General features: G+C 42.3%; 1 protein-coding gene across 6 annotated transcripts; it reads right to left on the bottom strand.

The window, feature by feature from the left end:
• Positions 1–1,988: 1,988 nt before the first annotated feature.
• LOC120066193 (anillin-like) lies at positions 1,989–20,492 on the bottom strand. Of its 6 annotated transcripts, none has more exons than XM_039017384.1 (25): positions 20,395–20,492; positions 20,073–20,170; positions 19,592–19,768; positions 19,349–19,444; positions 19,061–19,236; positions 18,738–18,830; positions 17,653–17,742; positions 15,893–16,007; positions 14,857–15,735; positions 12,713–13,029; positions 9,793–9,887; positions 9,514–9,643; positions 6,946–7,081; positions 6,524–6,715; positions 6,158–6,284; positions 5,793–5,841; positions 5,606–5,662; positions 5,468–5,500; positions 5,328–5,349; positions 5,127–5,236; positions 4,299–4,352; positions 3,924–4,010; positions 3,693–3,800; positions 3,240–3,385; positions 1,989–3,042 (listed from the first exon to the last, which is right to left on the bottom strand). In XM_039017384.1, the coding sequence occupies exons 2-25, from the start codon at positions 20,161–20,163 to the stop codon at positions 2,931–2,933; spliced, it is 3,492 nt and encodes a 1,163-aa protein (XP_038873312.1). In that variant the 5' UTR covers positions 20,164–20,170; positions 20,395–20,492; the 3' UTR covers positions 1,989–2,930. The 6 variants fall into 6 exon arrangements, with proteins under 6 accessions (XP_038873312.1, XP_038873313.1, XP_038873315.1 ...); XM_039017385.1 differs by having other exon boundaries at positions 15,893–16,004; XM_039017387.1 differs by having other exon boundaries at positions 19,598–19,768.
• Positions 20,493–20,907: the final 415 nt, after the last annotated feature.

Below are 20,907 nucleotides of genomic sequence, written 5' to 3'. Positions count from 1 at the left end.
ATTCCATTCGGTGAAGGTAAGAGAATTAGATGCATGCACATTTACAGCCAACTCATAAACACAATAAAGCCCTGTATTATTTTCTGTTGTGAGAAGTGGGTGTTGGTGTGAGTCAGCTCGTACAGTCTGTGGTGGTGGTTGTTAGTGATTTGAACGTGAGCATGTAGACATCTGTACCTTCAGGTTTGTCACCACCATTCTTGTCTCTGTCTGCCATAAGTTCAGCAGTCCACCCATCCACCACCAAGAGAGCCCTACACATAGGCCCAGAACACCACCGAGAGGGGGATGAAGAGTCAGATAGTAGAGAAAGGAGAGAAGGCACATATCCATTCTACTGACGGCCTTCCCCTCTCACTCTCCCAGACACATCTTCTACGGAGAGGCCGGCAGGAAGGGAGGGGGGCAGAGGTAGAGGGAACCTTCGTCAGTCGAAAAAAAACAATCCAGATGGCTGGGGGGGTGCGCGGTCTTTTATCCAAGTGTCGCTCTGCGTATGAAACTTATTTTCTTTAAATGGGCAAATGAATTTCATACATACTTGCTGATAGAATGCATACCTACAGTACTTGTCATTAGAAATTAAGGGGGAAAACTCTATTCCTTCTTTGTAGGGAATTCTGTACCGCCCTTAACATCGGTAGCTTTGAGGAGCGAAGTCCTCTTATTTTCCACAGCTATTGAGATCTGGGACAAACTAGGGATGTTTCACAACTGCTACCTCTAAAGGGAGCTTGTTTATTTGTGTATCAGCAAGTCCTGACCTCTCCCCACATCTGTGTTTATGTCTCCCCATTTCCTGCACCTCTTCAAAACACAGAACTATGCCCCAAGTGGGGGTATGATTACAGCCTTTGTATGTGTGATGGGATTTCTTAAAACGCTCTTTCCAGTTTGTAAAATAATCCAGTCAGATGCAGCTTCCACAAATCAGTGAAACGGTCAATTGGTTATTTGATGTAAAGTCTCCGGTAACATGTCTTTAGGGGTTCATATGCCAAGTACCATAATGGGTTGAGGGTACAGTATCTAACAAAACAGACTAAGACAAGTTTACCAGGATTGACAGTTACAGATTGTGGAGAGGATGTGATATTATTTCCTCTTAGGGTGAGACTAGTGCCCCATTGTTCTTACTGTATCTCACTGACCACCCGGATCACTTAAGACACTGGTCTATCATTACTTCCCCTATAACATTGGCCTCGTCCCTGGGCATCTCACCACTCATGTCAATGTTCTGCTAGCTATAGGCCCAGTATGCATTCAAAAGGGCATTCTATTCCCTTGAAAGTGCACTACTTTAGACAAGGGCCCATAATACAATAAATAGGGAATATGGTGTCATTTACAAGACTCTGCCCAGTGTTCTGGCTGAACACGACACTGAGGCATGGGCCCTGGGATGTACAGCTGGGCCACTCTTCCAATCATTACATTTACATTTAAGTCATTTAGCAGACGCTCTTATCCAGAGCGACTTACAAGTACATACATTCATACTTTTTTTGTACTGGCCCCCCGTGGGAATCGAACCCACAACCCTGGCGTTGCAAGCGCCATGCTCTACCAACTGAGCCACACGGGGCCTATCATCACCTTGAGCTGAGAACCAACCACCCCACCTCCACCCAGAGGGGCTCCAGGAATTCTCTCTCTGTAGCAGTATACACCAAACACAGGCATGACTTCCTGTATGACATTCCTGACCCGAGTTCCTGCTCCATAGCCAACCCCCATTCCCTCAATACTTTACAATGTTGTAAACACTGTATGGCTCACTCATTCATATGCTAATATTGCCATCACTATATTATGGAGGAAGATGTCAGCTTTAAGACGGGGGACAATGAAGGCTATATTTGAGCTTATGGTTTTAGAAACTCAAATTGTATGTGTACCAAAAACATTGCAAATATTTTCCAAATCAAATTTACAGAAGAGCATGACACAAACTGCATGGACACAAAACAAATTCAGACAGTGTATGCCATTAGACCCATTTGTATTATTTACTGGTAGTACCTTCATCAATCAAGTGCATATAAAGAATGTTGACAGGTATTTTATAGGGATAACATCCACATACAGAAAGAGAATGACCGATTGACAGTAAACACAAGGAAGGAAAATAAAAAAAACTAGGTTGACTACAGTCAGCATATACATTCATCACCTTTTAGGCTCCTACTAGGATTTATCATGAGATGAGGCACTAACATTATACACCTTATCATTCTATAGTCCATTTGAAGTGCTTGGGTACCATCTTGTTGACAGGCCCCTGTTGTGTTATGCACAACACAGCAATAGATTGAGTTAAGGAAAGCAAGAATTTAACTTGTGAAATAGTCAATATTTACCTCGTAGCAGATAGCTCAGTTTTTCAAGTACAGTACTATAAACTCAACTTGACTGCAATTCTAGCTGAATCACTAAATTCACAAGTTTCTAGATTAGGTAGGTCAGGTACAGATTTCTTATTTCCGAGAGACAGATTTCTACACTCGAGGGCATTACAGCAATGCTGTAGTAGTGAAATCATATTGTCCAGTAGCCATGTCTGGCTTTTTTCTGTTTGTCTTATGAAAATTATAATTGCACTATTGGACTAATCATCCGTTTAGTGTTAGGGCTCTTCTGCACTACGTATCAAACCTATTTAATAGTGTTTGTAGATTATATGGATTCATTTAAATCATCTACTTCAAGCTCAGGTAAATAGTATATATATCATGCAACACAGGACAAGATGGAGCTCTATTTTAAATAGCTATTGAAAGTGACAAATCCAAGGAAAGGCAAAATATCACCATGTCTAAAATAATCTCCCAATGGTAATCATAAGAATTCATAAAGATATGATATAATAGTGTGTTAGACTGCTGTCCCTCATGTTCCCACAGCTGGCCTGGTTGTTGGGCTGTGCTTTAGCATGGTTCAGGGGGGCAGCGAGTCCAGGTATGCAGGTCCAGGAGAACCTGGTTCAGGTTCTCCATCCAGTCCTCTCGATCCTCCCCAGTATCTGCTGAGAACCAGCACCTGAAGAACAGAGAGAACATATGAGAAATATCACAAGATAAATGAAAATCGACCACTGTCTATCAGATACAGACAGGCTCACTTTAGCAGTGTCAGTCATCCACAAAACATTAACATTGAAAACATTCATGACCACTTGTTGTCAAGCTAATTTGCTTGTGTCATAACGGAGTAAGAAAATATGTAATATTATTTACTTGGCCAGAGCGCCCTGGTCATCCTGTTGTGCAGTCTGAACGCTGCTGACCAGTTCAAAAGTATAGGGGCGAGCACAGGAGCCTCTCATCACTGGCTTCACACTCTGACTAGAGGAACTAGACAGGGAGATGCTGCCTTCTGCTGCCTGCAAGTACAACAGAGAGAACAGTAGAGAGGCGATAAGGGAATGTTTAAATCAAGTTAGTGTGACTTTGTATATTCAGATAAGAGAAAACGTTAATGTCCCCAAGAGGCAATGCATTTTGCAGCAGGAAATGTACATAGACAACTTAGAAATATTAGAAAAGATATCAAAAATATTATCAAGTGTATTATCATGTATGCAATAAACATAATGGAATTGTTATCCTTAGTTTCTTTTTTCAAAATCCTTCTGATAACCTGAGAGCTTGGAACCAAGAGCTCCAGTCCAGTCATATCTCAATACCCACCTTGCTGCCTCTGTCATTGGGGTGGTTCCAATAGGACATGTGGTTTCCCTCCAGGACAAAGAAGCGTCGATGCCAAGCTCCAAATCCATTCACCACCTCAAACATCGTCTGGATGGAAGAAGGGAGAACGAAGGGGTGGGTGGAGGATGAATCACAGTAAAGAAAGTATAGGACAGGAACAGGATAATATGCACTTGAGATCGAAGCGAATTGGGTCAACAACAAACTCACAAGGAAGCCCTGTTGCTGGACATTAGAGTGGCTCTCGCTGTCCAGTTGCAGGTATATGTTTCCCTCTAGTGGAGACAGGAAGGGCACCTGCACAGAGGTGGAATTACATGGATACCAGGGTTAAGCTTCTTGTAGTTCATCTAGCTAGGGAGGTAAACAAAACATGCAATAAAGAAAAATTGAAGTCATATGAACATAGATTCAAATGTGTTTAGAAATCTACCTATGGAGTACTGCATCACTGATATTATAGCCAGTGTAGCAAAGACTAATTATTGATACCAGTTTGGCTGGCCGCATGAAAGGAGTCAAATTGAGACGCAAAGAGAAAAGGGGTAAAAGTGAGTGTGCAACGCGGAAAAGTGAGAGTGAAACCTTTTCCTGAAACTCATCTCCCAGGAGTCTCCTGATTTTGCCTTCAAACTTCATCTGTGCACAAGTGGAGAGAAACAGAACAGGGAGGGATAGAGGTAACATCCCAAGTGACTAGGGCTGGCACAATTATTGTATAATTATGAAACCGACAGTAAGAGTGAATTTTTGGGGGGTCATAAACATCTTAATACAGTAATTTTAGAAGATTGGGGGGGCGATTCAATTTCATATTCAAGTAGATATAGTTTACCCAATAATCGTTTTTCATTTTTTATGAAGTGGGTAAAGTTTGAGACAAGGGTGTTACCAAAGCTGTTTTATATATTAGGTATGTTATAGATAATTCTCAAAGATGCATTACAAGCTAAAAATATTTGTCAACAAAGAAATTACAATAAATACCAATTTGCATGACAATTAATTGTTACCCCAAATTCCATAATCATCACAGCCCTACAAGTGACCCAGCCCAGACTGGAAAACTTTAACACCACGAAGAAAAACAAGTAATGTGAGGAAATGACAACCATCTGATCTGATATCGCAACTGAAAATCTGGAAAAACTGAAAGTGTAACAGGATATACAGTAGATTCAGCTAAATAGATTAAAAGATAGTGGCACACATCCTCAAGTGACAGTGAGATACAATCTAGCAATCAGGTGGTTCAAAATAAAGAGGCACGGTAAAACCATGGAACGGACTGACAAAACATGCCTCCCTACATCTTCCCATAATGTAGGAGTGCAGGTACACTAAACATATCTCATCCAGGCTGGTGCACTGCAGCAGGTGTGACAGACAGGCAGCCAGGTGAGATGAGCCTACCTTGTCCAGGGGGAACTTGCTCTGGCCCAGGGAGGCCAGGGAGATCTTGTGAGAACCAACCAGAGAGAAGTTGCTGGTGCGCCGGGTGTTCAGGTGCGGCATGGTAGAAGCTGTGGGGTGTTGATTCAATCCAATCAAACTGTCACCACTCAGGACAAATGTCATCTTCAGATCATATGCAACTAGGACAATAATACTTACATGTTACATTTTGGTTGGATCTCTGTTGAAAAGCAACAAGATAACGTTTTCAGATTAGAAACATGTAACAGGAAAGGGGGTATAAATATACACCCCTCACCATTTCAAGTACTACACAGATAAGAAAGCAGATAATTTACCTTGATGGTGCTTAGAAGCTTCCTTGGAGTGACCTAAAAAATAAATATGATCAGAACTGAGCTTTTGACTTGTATATCTCTCATTGTTAGCCATAGAACATTGGATAGCATTCGTAAATCAGAAGATGTCGCACTCACCCTTGACTTGGTGGAGCTGCGGAGATCCACATTGCAGGTGTTCCCTGAGGTATGGGACTGAGTAATAGAAGACCGTTTGTAAATGATACATACAACCTGTTAACACACATTCTTATCACGGACCATCTACTAGATTTACTAATACACACGTTTTAGGTGAGAAATAAAGTAATATGTTCCATCTCACCAGGCTGTAGACCTCCACATCAATCTCAAAGTTGGAGCGAATGTCCTGCCTGAAGGGACATAATACAGTCAGTCACAGAAAGAGTTGGACAGACTAGGGGCGAGAGCCATTTTAGCAGTAGTACAGCAGATATTACACAAGCATCTCCTTTAAAAGGCAAAGACAGACCAGTAGGATTGCCTGCCGAGAGAACTTAGCGACTCTGAACAGAGTGCTGGCCGTAATTTACAAAACTGATTCAACATGGACCCTACAACACATGCGTCGACAAGTGAACAGCCCCCTACTGTACAGACCGACAATCGGTCTGGCGAGTTCTCCTTTACTCCTCACTTCCTCCATTTGGAACCAGTGGCGGGACTCACAGGGTGATGGAGGTGGGGAAGGAGATGGTGTCTCCATTCTGGGCGTCCACTGCCGTGGCCAATGGGGTCGCAACGATGTTGCAGGGTCCATAACGAATCAGGACAAAGAAATAATGAGTGGGCCGACCTTTAGGGAGGAGAGAAATAGTCAGGAAGGTTGTTCATTAATCACCTGGTATGATTTCAAATGTGTCTTGAGCTGAAAATTAATTAATTGTACTTTACTACTTGAACATTTAACCCAAATGACCAGGCAAACAACTCACCTTGGCAGCAAGCAGCAGCAGAGTAAATGGTTCAAAATAAATGCAACAAACGTCATACTACAAAGGTGATAACACGCGTAGCCTAACTGACTGTAGGTACCTGTTCGTGTGCGGGCAGAGCAGACAAACTCCACCTTGAGGGGGAGCTGGACACTGCTGATGCTGACTGTGCCCCTGCAGGGCTGCTGGGACATGCTAGAGTCCCCCTCACCCCCCTCTAGATCCTCAGAGACTGAGCCCCCCCTCTCCTTCAGCCTGGCCACCTCAGCCAGCAGGGCTGCCCGCTTCTCACCTGACACACAGAAGAGAAAGACAGAGGGGGACACAGTCAGATGATCAAGCAATGGAACAAATCAAGAGGTCCATCATACCTTCCAGCATAAACGTATACAGGAGGAAAAAAAGCAATAGCAGTGAGAGAGATGAGGTTGATGATTATACACTAATTCAGCAGACAAATTAGGGGAGGGGAGAGAAAACGTCACGGAGCTAGGGGTGGGATAGGAGTGGATAGAGACTCACAGGAGACGAGCAGCAATTTATCAGCCTCTGCCTCCTCCAGGGAGCCTCTGCCGTGGTCCTCGTCAGTGCAGCAGCTCAGGGCCTGCAACGTCTGTTTGATGACCGTCTGTAGCTTGGCAGCATCCTCATTCAGAACCTGACCAATCACAGGAGGAAAGGACATTAACTCCAACCAGCCATACTCATTCAAATACTCTTTCTTTACATTGGTCACATTTACATGTGTGTGGTGTACCACAGGGCAGCTCTCTAGGCCCTCTACTCTTGTCTATTTTTACCAATGACCTGCCACTGGCATTAAACAAAGCATGTGTCCATGTATGCTGATTATTCAACAATTACGAGTCAGCAACCACAGCTAATGAAGTCATTGAAACCCTTAAGAGTTGCTGTCTGTTTTGGAATGGGTGGTCAGTAATAAACTGGTCATGAACATCTAAAACTAAGAGCATTGTATTTGGTACAAATCATTCCTTAAGTGCTAGACCTTAGCTGAATCTGGTAATGAATGGTGTGGCCGTTGAACAAGTTGAGGAGACTAAATTACTTGGCGTTACCTTGGATTGTAAACTGTCATGGTCAAAACATAGATTCAATGGTTGCAAATATGGGGAGAGATCTAGCCATAATAAAGAGATGCTCTGCTTTGACACCACTCCAAAAAAGAAGTGCTGCAGGCTTTAGTTTTGTCTAATCTTGATTATTATCCAGTCGTGTGGTTCAGTGCTCCAAGGAAAGACCTTGTTAAGCTGCAGCTGGCCCAGAAAAGAACAGCACGCTTTGCTCTTAATTGTAATCAGAGGGCTAATATTAATACTATGCATGCCAGTCTCTCTTGGCTAAGAGTTGAGAGACTGACTGCATCACTTTTTTTTTTAAAGAAACATTAAAAGGTGTTGAAAATCCCAAATTGTTTGCATAGTCAACTTACACACAGCTCTGACACACTTATCCCACCAGACATGCCACAAGGGGTCTTTTCATAGTCCCCAAATCCAGAACAACTTCAAGAAAACGTACCGTATTATATAGAGTTCTTACCGCATGGAACTTCCTTCCATCTCAGTGCTCAAATAAACAGCAAACCTGGTTTCAAAAAACAGAGCAATACCTCACGGCACAACGCCTCTCCCCTATTTAACCTAGATAGTTTGCGTTTATGCATTGATATGTAGGCTACGTGTGCCTTTGAAAAAATGTATGTAGTTCTGTCCTTGTCTAATGATGTTCTGTATTACGTTTTGTGTGGACCCCAGGAAGAGTAGCTGCAGCTTTTGCAACAGCTAAATGGGGATCCTAAAAAAATATCTAAAATACCAAATCCATGCACACCAATATCCTGTTATTATTCGGGACACAAGTATTTGGTTTTGAGTTCATGCATATAAACATCATATCCAGTTCACAATAACCCGAAAACGCTTGTATCCCAGTTATGAGAAACCCGGATTAGATGCCTGGGACATGCTGATTTAAGACGGGATACTGTGACATGTAAACATCTCATCTCCTTTATTGTGGTCTGTGCAGGCTCAGTTTCACATATCATGGGTGGTGTGTGATGTTATCGGATTGTCAAACAAACCACTTCAAAAAGTAGACTACCTGTGCAGTTCGATCCACCATAATAATGCCGTAATAATTTAGCCTACTATAAATTAAAATTACATTTCGATTTATAATTTCCTATATTTGGTAGGCCATATTATACATTTCCAACATTTGGTTGTCAACTATAGTTTGAAACATGCAGCTTCTCTTCTGTTATAAATTGTTGCCCCAAAAGACTAAATAAAGTAAAGCTCACCAGAATAAGGTCGTACATCAATAGAATGAATGCATGAGTAATCTACAGTAGTTAACATCTGTAAAGTTGTCAGTTTTACCGTTTCATTTAGGGACTGAGGAGAAAACGGAATAACTCTAAAAGTGAAAAGATCGGTCCTGTGCAAAATGTCATCAGTTTGACCGGTTTTAAGGAAATGAAAACCTGAGAAAATGACAAAATACATTTCTGATAAAACTTCAGTTCGTCTTGAGTGCATATCTTGGTTGAAATACTGTCTGCTTGCATAACAGTGTCAAAGATAACACATTACATGTGTACTCGCATTTCCTCAAAAGATGCGATAAGAAATTATTTCTCCACTCCTGTTCCCAAGACAACAAATGTTAATTGTGTCTAATTTCACTGTAAGGAGTTAATATTACGCTACGTGAGCGGTTATAGGCTTAGTCAGTGTCCATATTTCAGTTAACACACATGAACTTAAGGAATATTATTTTGTATTCATGGATACAGGGATATTCATGAATGGGATATCAAAAGGTGCATGGAAACAGCTTCTCCTGAAAAAGACCTTAAGCAGGGTATGAGCTACTATCCGGAATACTGCGCGTGCATGTAAACGTGGTCAGTGCCAAAGCCAATGTTATCCATGTGGTACATTTGTCAATGCCCACATAAAGGACATGCAAAGTTTGGATGATATGCTACACAGGTAGTCACTCTCCATGACACGGAAGACACAGAATAGACTCAACCGTTCCAACAGTCCTACTACAGACCATGATCCTTTCCTTGGTGTTGACACAGGGCTGGGGGTGAGACTTCTCAGCGGCATGCCTCTGCACCCTTGGGGTTACACTCTGAATGGCTGGCTTGGTGCTCTGTCTCTGGGTGCGGTAGGCATCGATGCTGTCAATCACAAAACACATTGGAGTTGTCACAGATATAAATAACAAGCCAATCATATATTGTCATAGTCAATGAGTTTCATTTCACTCATGTTAGCTGACCACTGTCAGTTCTGCTTGTCCTGAAGTGTAGAGGACAAGATGACTCACCTGTAGAGAGGGGCACTATCAGCAGGGGGAGTGGTCAGCTCTTCAGGAGTCAGAAGTAGGGATGGAGGGTTGGCTAGCTGATTGGCTGCAAGTCTCTGTGGGGATAACAAACACATGGAGGAACATTTAAGTGTAAAACATTCAAACTTTGTAAGCCAAGAACAACGACATAAAAAAACGATGGGAAAAAAACTTGAGTCATTTAAATGAAATTATGGGCAGAAAGATGAATTTAACTCCATCTTTCATCGAATCAGATGGCTTATTCATCAAAACCATTGATGATGCAGATTATTTTAGTGATTACTTCATTGGCAATGTAGGGAAATTCAGGTGGGAAATGCCAACAATGAACAGTGAGCCATTGTATACATGCATTAAAAAACAAATAATGAAAGAAAAGCATTGTAAGTTTGAATTGTGTAAAGTTAGTGTGGGAGAGGTGGAACAATCATTGTTATCGATCAATAATGACAAACCTCCTGGCATTGACAGATGGAAAGCTACTGAGGATGGTAGCTGACTGGCCACTCCAGTCTAGAGGAAGGTGTTTATCCTCAGGCCTGGAGGAAAGCCAAAGTCATTCCACAACCCAAGACTGGTAAAGCGGCCTTTACTGGTTCTAACAGCCGCCCTATCAGCTTGCTGCCAGCTCTTAGCAAACTGTTGGGGAAAATTGTGTTTGACCAAATACAATGCTAATTCTCGGTAAACAAATTGACAAGACTTTCATTTTGCTTTTAGGGAAGGGCACTCAACATGTGCTGCAATGACACAAATTACTGATGATTGGTTGAAAGAAATTTATTACATTTGTTTGAGCTGTACTGTTAGATTTCAGTGCAGCCTTTGATATTATTGACCATAACTTATGTTTTATGGATTTCCAACCTCTGCCATATTGTGGATTCAGAGCTACCTAATATAACTCAGAGGGTTTTCTTTAATGGAAGCTTCTCGAATGTCAAACTTGTAAAATGTGGTGTACCGCAGGGCAGCTCTCTAGGCACTCTATTCCTTTTTAAGTTTACCAACGACCTGCCTCTGGCATTAAACAAATCCTGTGTCCATGTATGCTGATGATTCAACCATATACATGTCGGCAACCACAGCAAATTAAGTCACTGAAACTCTTAAGGAGTTGCAGTCAGTTTTGGAATGGGTGGCTAGTAATAAACTGGTCCTGAGCATCTCTAAAACTAAGAGCATTGTATTTGGTACAAATAATTCCCTAAGCTCCAGACCTCAGCTGAATCTGGTAATGACTGGTGTGGCTAATAAATTAGATGGTGTTATCTTGTATGGTAAACTCTCAACTTTTTCCATATTCTTTTTTGTTACAGCCTTATTCTAAAACTGATTTAATAGTATTTTTTCCTTCAATCTACACCATAATGACAAAGCAAAAACAGGCTAAGAAATGTTTTAAAATGTATAAAAAATGTAAGAAATAAAAATGTACCTAAATATTCTGACCCTTTACTCAGTACATTGTTGAAGAACCTTTGGCAGCGATTACAGCCTCAAGTCTTCTTGGGTATGACGCTACAAGCTTGGCACACCTGTATTTGAAGAGTTCTCCTATTCTTCTCTACAGATCATCTCAAGCTCGGTCAGGTTGGATGGGGAGTGGTGCTGCACAGATATTTTCAGGTCTCCTGATCGAAGAGATGTTCGATCAGGTTCAAGCCCTGGCTATGGCTGGGCCACTCAAGGACATTCAAAGACTTGTCCCGAAGCCACTCCTGAATTGTTTTGGCTGTGTGCTTAGGGTCATTGTCGTGTTGGAAGGTGAACAGTCTGAGGGCCTGAGCGCTCTGGAGCAGGTTTTCATCAAGGATCCTCGATCCTTACTGGTCTCCCAGTCCCAACCGCTGAAAAACATCCCCACAGCATGATGCTGCCACCACCATGCTTCCTTCACCGTAGGGATGGTGCCAAGTTTCCCCCAGCCGTGACGCTTGGCTTTGAGGCCAGAGTTCAATCAAGGTTTCAGGCCAGAGAATCTTGTTTCTCATGGTCGGAGAGTCCTTTATGTGCCTTTTGGCAAACTCCAAGCAGGCTGTCATGTGCCTTTTACTGAGGAGTCATTTCCATCTGGCCACACTACCATAAAGGCCTGATTGGTGGAGTGCTGCAGAGATTGTTGTCCTTCTGGAAGATTCTCCTCATCAACAGAGGAACTCTGGAGCTCTGTCAGAGTGACCATCGGGTTCTTGGCCACCTCCCTGACCAATGCCCTTCTCCCCCGACTGCGCAGTTTGACCAGGGAGGTCGGTTCTAGGAAGAGCCTTGGTGGTTCTAAACTTCTTCCATTTAAGAATGATGGAGGCCACTGTGTTCTTAGTGACCATGAAGGCTGCAGACATTTTTTGGTACCCTCCCCCAGATCTGTACCTTGACACAATCCTGTCTTGGAGCTCAACGGACAATTCCTTTGAAAACTCCAAATTGTTTGCGTAGTCAACTTACACACAGCTCTGACACACACAAACACAACCCACCAGACATACCACCAGGGGTCTTTTCATAGTCCCCAAATCCAGAATAAATTCAAAAAGCGTACAGTATTATTAAAGTACAGGGCCATTATTGCGTCAAACTCCCATCTCATATGGCTCAAATGAAACACAAACCTGGTTTAAAAAAAACTGATAAAGCAACATCTCACGACAACGCCTCTCCCTTAATGACTTAGATATTGTGTGCATGTAATGATATGTAGGCTGTGTGTGCCGTTTGTAAGTATGCAGTGCTGTTCTTGTCTATTAATGTTCTGTATGATGTCATGTTTCATGTGTGGACCCTAGCAAGAGTAGCTGCTGCTGCTGATTTCGCAAGAGCTAATGGGATCCTAATAAAATACCAATCACATTGAACTAGGTGACTATGGCACCACCGTCTGTCTGCAGAGCCTTACCATAGGAGTGACCACAGCTTCCACAGACTTGCTGAGAGGGGAGAGGATAAAGCTGGGTGGGAAGGACAGCAGCTCATCTGCACTGGAGTCCAGTTCCTTGGTTTCTTCCAGGTCTTCACCATCCTCCTCCTTGTCCAACTCTGTGTCTGTTTTCTCCATTCTGCGCATCGCTGTGGCTATGCCACTGTTGTGATCCTCAGTGTCCTCTTCACCCTGCTCTTCCATCCTTCCCTGGGCAGCAGCCTCCAGCACCTCATCAAACATTAGGTCAATCATCTCAGCGGTGTTGGTTTCATCACGAGAGCTCAGCTCAGCCTCTGTGGATAAATCCCCATATGCAGCAAGTTACATCCAGACATAAAAAAACGTTGCCCTAGTGCGTCTACAACAGGGTTCCCCAATTGACGATGGTTTTATTTGGCCCAAAGTTTTCTGAGCCCCCAAAACACATAAAATTGTTTAAATTTCATTGTTGGACATAAGACTAAAAATACCAGGAAATCAGCAACAAGTTATTTTCATTTTGGAAATCTGTTCAAGTATTCCCACACACGAGAGAGATAATAATGATTGGATTTATATATCACTTTTCTACCAACTGAGGTACTCAAAGCGCTTTACATAGTAGGGGGAAACGCACCTCATCCACCATCAATGTGAAGCACTCACCTCAGTGATGCACGGCGACCATTTTGTGCCAGAACTCTCACCACACATCAACTATCAGTTGGAGAGGTGAGGAATGATATATGCCAATTAGGAATGAGGTGGATGATTAGGTGGCCAGGTTGGAAATTTAGCCATGACACCGGGGTGAACACCCCTACAATAAACGCCACGGGATTGAGAAGTCAGGACACCCGTTTTACTGTCCCAAAGACAGTACACTACGCAGGACAATGTTCACAAATGTAATCAAGGTTTGAAATGATTATGTTTAGTCAAATATTACAGTGCATTCAGAAAGTATTCAGAACCCTTACATTTTCCACATTTTGTTATGTGACAGCCTTATTCTAAAATGGATGATTTAACACACAATACCCCATAATGACAAAGCAAAAACGGGGCTGTATGTATTATATGTATTATAAAAATTAAAACAGAAATACCTTATATACATAAGTATTCAGACTCTTTACTACGAGACTCAAAATTGAGCTCTGGTGCATCCTGTTTCCATTCATCAACCTTGAGATGTTTCTACAACTTGATTGGAATCCACCTGTGGTAAATTCAATTGATGGAAATGATTTAAAAAAAGGCACATTCCTGTCTATATAAAGTCCCACAGTTGACAGTGTATGTCAGAGCAAAAACCAAGCTATGAGGTTGAAGGAATTGTCCGTAGACCTCGGAGACAGGATTGTGTCGAGGCACAGATCTGGGGAAGGGTACAGGAGGAAAAGGGGCTCAGGGAGGAGATGGGAGAACCTTCCAGAAGGACAACCATCTCTGCAGCACTCCGCCAATCAGGCTTGTATGGTAGAGTAGCCAGACGGAAGCCACTCTTCAGTAAATTGCACATGACAGCCCACTTGGAGTTTTCCAAAAGGCACCTAAAGGACTCTCCGACAATGAGAAACAAGATTCTCTGGTCTGATGAAACCAAGATTGAACTCTGGCCTCAATGCCAAGCGTCACGGCTGGGTGAAACTTGGCACCATCCCAACAGCAAAGTATGGTGGTGGCAGCATCATGCTTTGGGGATGTTTTTCCAGTGGCAGGGACTGAGAAAAAAACAATCAAACCCATTTTAGAATAAGGCTGTAACGTAACAAAATGTGGAATAAGTCAAGGGGTTGGACAAGTTTCTGAAAGCACTGTATATCTGTTTAGGCTTCTTGCGCTAAATTTGAAGTCTACAAATATATTACATCACATGTACATATTACCTCAAAAAGCCCGACTAAGCGGTGTCCCCGCACATTGACTCTGTACTGGTACCACCTGTATATAGCCTCGCTACTGTCATAATTTAGCTGTTCATAGTGTAGAAAAAAGATTAGGTGCAACGTGTTGGCAGTAACCCATTGAATCCCTTGTTTAGACACTGGTAGTGACAGAAATATTTGACCAGTATCTTTATGACTATGCCCAGGTGTGCGCAACTGTGTGTGTAACCCAACGTGGTTGTGTCTCACCTGACATACTTTCTCTTTTCCAGCTTGATGAAGAGTCCAGCTCAGACAGGGCTGAGTCATTGATCATTTCTGGCTCCAGGATAAATGTGACTTTCTTTAACCCTCTGGCCTCTGACTGTGGTTCATCAGTCTGTTCCTCGTCTGTAAGCAGCTCAGAGTCTCCCTGTTCTCTGTCTGACACAGCTGATGCGTTTGCAGCCTCTCCCTGCTCTGGACCCAACTCCCCCTGGTGTTCACCTAGAACAGACTTCTCACCCTGGATGTCATCTAAAATACTTTCTGCTTTCCCTTGTTCTTCAACTCCAGAAGACTCCATCTCCTCACCTAATAGGTCCCCAACCTTCTCTAGTTGGGACTGAACTACCTCCTCTTCCTCACCTACAGCAGACGCCACATGTTTCTCACCTAAAGAGGAAGCCACATCTTCCTCATCTACAAAGGACCCCACCTCCCAGTTCTCCTCTTTCAGGGACCCCACTTCCTCATCTACAGGGGACCCCACCTCAACTACAGAAGACCTCATCTCCTTCTCTTGTATGGACACCATCTGCTCCTCAACTACAGAAGAACCCAACTCCTCACCATCTCCCTTTGACTCCATTGCCACAGGATTAACTAAAAAAAAATGGGACTCATCATTAACATAGAACTTCACCCCCCTGTGGACTAAATCCCTTTCCTCCTGCTTGTCACGAGCAGGAGAGACTGCCTTTTGCTGCTCTTTCACTACAGGACCCTCTGCTGTCTCATGATGTTCATCTGGTCGAGAAGTTCCCTGACAAATGTCCATAGTGCACTCTGCCTGCTGCTCAGCCATGTGTCTCCCCTTCACCTCTTTTGGTGGGACATCCATGTGAACTGAGGACTCGGTCACCTCACCTGTTGAATAATCACAATCTGACCTCTCTACACTGACATTTGCACAAAATTCAGATTCTTAATTTTAGTCAGATTTCTCTCAACATATACCATTAACGTATCTACCTTCATGCTCTTAAACTGTAATAATGCATTGACTTCTCTTGCAGTGTCTTACCGGTGTCTTGAATTGGAGGCTCCACTCCATCGACCTTTGTGAAGACAGATGTCTCGGTAAAGCTGCCGTCCTTCACCCCAAAAGGTTCATCACCAGTCACATTGAGGTCTGCCTGCTGGACACTCAGACAAATTAGCCCCCTAAAATACATTGTTCCTCTTATGCACATGTCTATGCATTTACAGCAGAAGGTATTCAACCCCCTTGACTTCCCACTTTTTGTTGTGTTACAGCCTGCATTTAAAATTGATTAAATTGAGATTGTGCCACTAATCTACACACAATATCCCATGTCATAGTGGATATTTTTTTTATTCCTTTACAAATGAAAATATTAAATGTCTTGAGTCGATAAGTACTCAAACCCATTGATATGCCAAACCTAAATACATTCAGGAGTAAAAATGTGCTTAACATGTCACATAATAAGTTTTAAGGACTCACTGTGTGCAATAGTGTTTAACATGATTTTTGAATGACTACCTCAACTCTGCAACCAACACATACAATATGTAAGGTCCCACAGTCAAGTAGTGAATTTCAAGCACATATTCAAACAAAAGATCAGGGAGATTTTCCAAAATCTCACAAAGGGCACCGATTAGTAGATGGGTAGAAATATGAACACTGAATATCCACTTGAGCATGGTGAAGTCATTAATTAAGCTTTGGATGGTGTATCAATACACCTTGCCGGAGAGGAAGGAAACCACTCAGGGATTTCACCATGAGGGCAATAGTCATTTTAAAACTGTTAAGAGTTTATTGGCTGTGATAGGAGAAAACTGAGGCTGGATCAACAACATTGTAGTTACTCCACAATACTAACCTAATGAGTGAAAAGGAGGAAGCATGTGCATAATAAACATTTTTAAAATGTCCAATAACATACATCCTGTTTGCAACAAAGAAATTAACTTTTGTCTTGAATACAAAACATCATGTTTGGGGCAAATCCAACACATCACCGAGTACCACTTCATCTTTTCAAGCATTGTGGTGGCTGCATCATGTTATGGGTAGTGCATGCTTGTCATCAGCAAAGAACTAGGGATTTTCCTTAGGATAAAAAACAGAATAGAGCAAAGCACAGGCCAAATCCTAGAGGAAAACCTGGTTCAGTCTGCTTTCCAACAGACACTGGATGAGGAATTCACCTTTCAGCAGGACAATAACCTAAAACACAAGGCCAAATCTACACTGGAATTGCCTACCAAGAAAACATTGAATGTTCCTGAGTGGCCTATTTACAGTTGCCTTAATTGGCAAAACTGGAAAATGGCTGTCTAGCAATGATCAACAACCAACTTGACAGAGCTTGAAGAATTTGAAAAAGAATGTGCAAATATTGAACAATCTAGGTGTGCAAAGCTCTTAAGAACTTACCCAGAAACACTCACAGCTGTGATTGCTGCTATTGGTGTTTCTAACATGTATTGAATACTTATCTAATCAAAATATATTAGTGTTTTATTTGTCATTAAATTTTCATAAATGTTAGAATTTTTCATCCACAATTAAATCATACTTTAACGCAACAAAATATGGAAAAAATCAAGGCGGTTGAATACTTTCCGAAGGCACTATATATTATAAAGATTCTGTACCACTATATGAAGGACCAAGTGAACCCTATACCCGATTACCAGTCAAGTGACTTGGAGGATGAAAATGACACCTCATCAGTGACACCTGTGACATTTCAAGACACCCTGTTCTCCTCAGAACCAGTTACACTAAGTCCATATAAGTAAACTCACATTCCATGGTTGGAACGGTGGCCACTGCAGTCTCCTGCTACGTCTAAACATCATCCAAGGGGAGAATGCGGAGACGGGTGGGGTCGCCCTCTAATGATATCACAACAAATATCATTGTTCTATCAGGAAACAAGTACTTGAGCTCAACATTTTAGTAATTTAGCAGACGGTCTTATCCAGAGCGATTAACCCTTTACACACATGGGAATTTGCTACAGTATATTGAAATGTTTCTTAAGAAATATGAAAATGCATAACCACGGTAGTAATTGAAAGGGAACAGTTTGGAGATAATGGGAAAATTATTAGACCAAATGGTGAGTACACAACAGTTCACCTGACAGGACTGAATCCAAACATTACACAAAATAACAGATTTTGTGCATTTTACATTTACTGTACTTTGTCACATTTGTTTACAACAAAATCTGAAAATACTCTGGATACATTTAGTAACATAAGCCTATTCCTGGAAAATGTGTGGTATCTGCAAAATAAAACTTAAATAAGGGTTTGAGTGAGAGGACTAACTGGTGTCTCCAAGTGGCCACACACACACCTTTCCAACGTGTGCACAGTTCCTAAGCAATTTTATGTCAAAGAGTTCAACTATAAAAAGGTACTTTTTTTGAGTTCTCCTAGCTGTGCTGTTGAGGAACTAGAGCAAGTATACTTGTAGTCATTTCATTTGAAACACAGCCCTGCATAACCGCCATCACACAATTACTGTTCTTTACACAATTCAAAAAGGATCCATTATAAATCGTAATATGGGTCAGGCGGGCATGACTTGAAAGTTTGTTCCATTGCCAACAAGTTCTAAAATATGATTTTAGAGTTTTAGACAATTAAGAGAAACAGATCATAATTTGTGCACATAATTTAAGATACTGTTTGAAGAGGTAGAGTTACAGGCATTTTCAATAGACGGGCAGGGACTCTGCTGTCCTAGTGTCAACGGGAAGCTCATTCCGCCATTGAGGTGCCAAGACAGAGAAGAGCTTTGACTGGGCTGAGCGGAAGCCACAAACATAACACTTAACAATATTCTGTGACCAGACACAAGAGGGAGGGTAACAACTTACCTCAGTCAGTGAGGAATCAGAGAAGCTTCGCTTTAGGAAGACATTCTCTGTGATTGGCTGGGCCCTTACGAGACGCAGCTCCTCCTCCCTCTCCTGATTGGTCAGACAAATAGAAGCCGTTAGAAACTTCACAGGAATTTTAAGAATTGTGCAACAGCAACATTTCAGAATGCATTGCATACCTCAAGACTCCTGGTACATTTCACATATACATTTTAGTCATTTAGCTGACACTCTTATCCAGAGCACCTTACAGGAGCAATTAGGGTTAAGTGCCTTGCTCAAGGGCACAGACAGATTTTTCACCTGTGTGTGGCACAGACCTGGCGTATGCGGGAGGCTTGTTTGGAGCTGGGCGTGTCACTGGCCTCGAGTTTCAGTTGTAAGTTGGTAACGGCGTTGGAGAGGGTACGGGGCCACCGGTTGGCTGGCAGGGGGCTGGCCTGAGGAGTGGTGGGGGATCTAAACCGCTCCACCCGCGAGCTGAATTCTGCCTCACCTGAAAAACAGACCAGATGCTCCTATCATTTAACCACTTTAGTGCAGATGTGTTATCACTTGCATTCAATGAATGTAAAGAAGCTGGAAGGTAAATGTATAAGAATCCTCACCAATAAGATGGTGCTCTTTGAATCCATCCTGGAATTTAATGGATGGTACCCCAGACCCTGGATCAGAGAGGCATCTCTGAGCCAGCACATGCCCTCCTGTAAACAAAACATCCCCAGTTGGAGTCACTGTTTCTCAATGACTACAGATCTGAGTGTTGCACGGATACTGCCATATTCAAGTTCTATCGATACTGTATACAGGCTGCGAGTTGGTAATTTTAGGAGGGGGCGTTATCCTTTTACCCTCACGTCTCTGGGTTAGTTGCTGTACTCTGGAGCGGACAGAGCAGAGAGCAGGGGTGTCAGGCTTCACCAGCTCTGCACAGCGGAGGCGGTCTCTAGTTGAAGACTTCTTTGTAGGGCTGACGTTCTTCTCGCCCAACACCTCCAGGCGACGCCTTTTCTGAACATCATTGACATCTGTAAGACAGGAAAGGGAAGCTCACAATAATAATGGGTATGCCCCAACACTGCACTGATGATGGATGACATGAGTTGACTAATTAATACTTGTTCAAGCCTTTAATAAGAGTCTAAGACCTGTCTAAGCCAGGGAAGTGGGGGGTCTGCTTAGCTATATGGAATTGTTTTAAGGTCATATCAAAGATCATTTTGACATTTGATTTTGAATTCATTTATTAATTAGATTTTCGCGGGGCGTGGACGTCTACCTTAGGGGGTTTAACAAGCACTCATGCGCACGCAGTGATGTTGACACACTCACCAGACGAGTGGACATTGTCTTCTGTGTCAGACAAAGGATCTCTATGTCTCTTCAAAGCTGTCGCCAACCCACTTCGAAATTCCCCATCCATGATCTTCCTGTGAAATAAACACCAAATTAAGTGCCTAGCTATCGTTTACGCAACTTAGCTAACGTTAGCTAATTGATTTATTCGGCAGGTTGGTTACACTAACTCAGCTGGCTAGCTACAAGCTAACTGGACTCTGGAGAATGCATAGATAGCTGAATGTTACTGCTGCTAGCTGGCTGAACATACTTTCAGCTATTTACCTATAATGTGTCGGATATAACATCCCCTTACCTCAACAGAAGTGTCCGTGTAGGTCAAGCAAACAAGTCACGGCTGAGCATAAACTGCGGAAAGATTCGAACGGCTGTTCATTTGACGCCTTTTCAAATACACTTTGAATTTCAGCGGGTTTTTGGAAGTGCGTCAGTGGTGGGTGAATAAATTACCATAACGACAAGACCGAGCGCGCAAGATTTTGTTCTTGTGTTTACGGTAGATTAAGTTTCAAGTTTTAATGTCACGTGCACAAGTACAGTGAAATGTCTTTCTTGCAAGCGCCAAACCCCGAAATGAAGTAATAAATATCAATGTAGCACTAAAAATAACGCAAGGCAGAGAAAAAACACAAGAAATAAAAATAAGAAGATGAGAAAGTAAGAAGCTATATACAGAGTCAGTTCCAATACCATATTTAAAATGTGCAGGGATACTGGAATGATAGAGGTAGATATGTATAGCGGTAAGGTTATCAGGATATATGATGAACAGAGTTGCAGCAGAATAAATTATTATTGTATGTGAATG

This window comes from Salvelinus namaycush, chromosome 21, assembly GCF_016432855.1.
Source record: "Salvelinus namaycush isolate Seneca chromosome 21, SaNama_1.0, whole genome shotgun sequence".
Taxonomy (NCBI): Eukaryota; Metazoa; Chordata; class Actinopteri; order Salmoniformes; family Salmonidae; genus Salvelinus; species Salvelinus namaycush.
This window is presented reverse-complemented; position numbering and strand designations above follow the sequence as displayed.

Bases quoted from the DNA above. Each gene is read 5' to 3' on its own strand.
- LOC120066193 (XM_039017384.1), bottom strand. From the start codon at position 20,163: ATGGATGGGGAATTTCGAAGTGGGTTGGCGACAGCTTTGAAGAGACAT. The intron at 19,769-20,072 runs GTGAGTGTGTCA...CCTGTCTTACAG, and splicing joins AGACAATGTCCACTCGTCTG to ATGTCAATGATGTTCAGAAA. The intron at 5,350-5,467 runs GTAAATTATCTG...GCTTTTCAACAG, and splicing joins AGCTTCTAAGCACCATCAAG to AGATCCAACCAAAATGTAAC.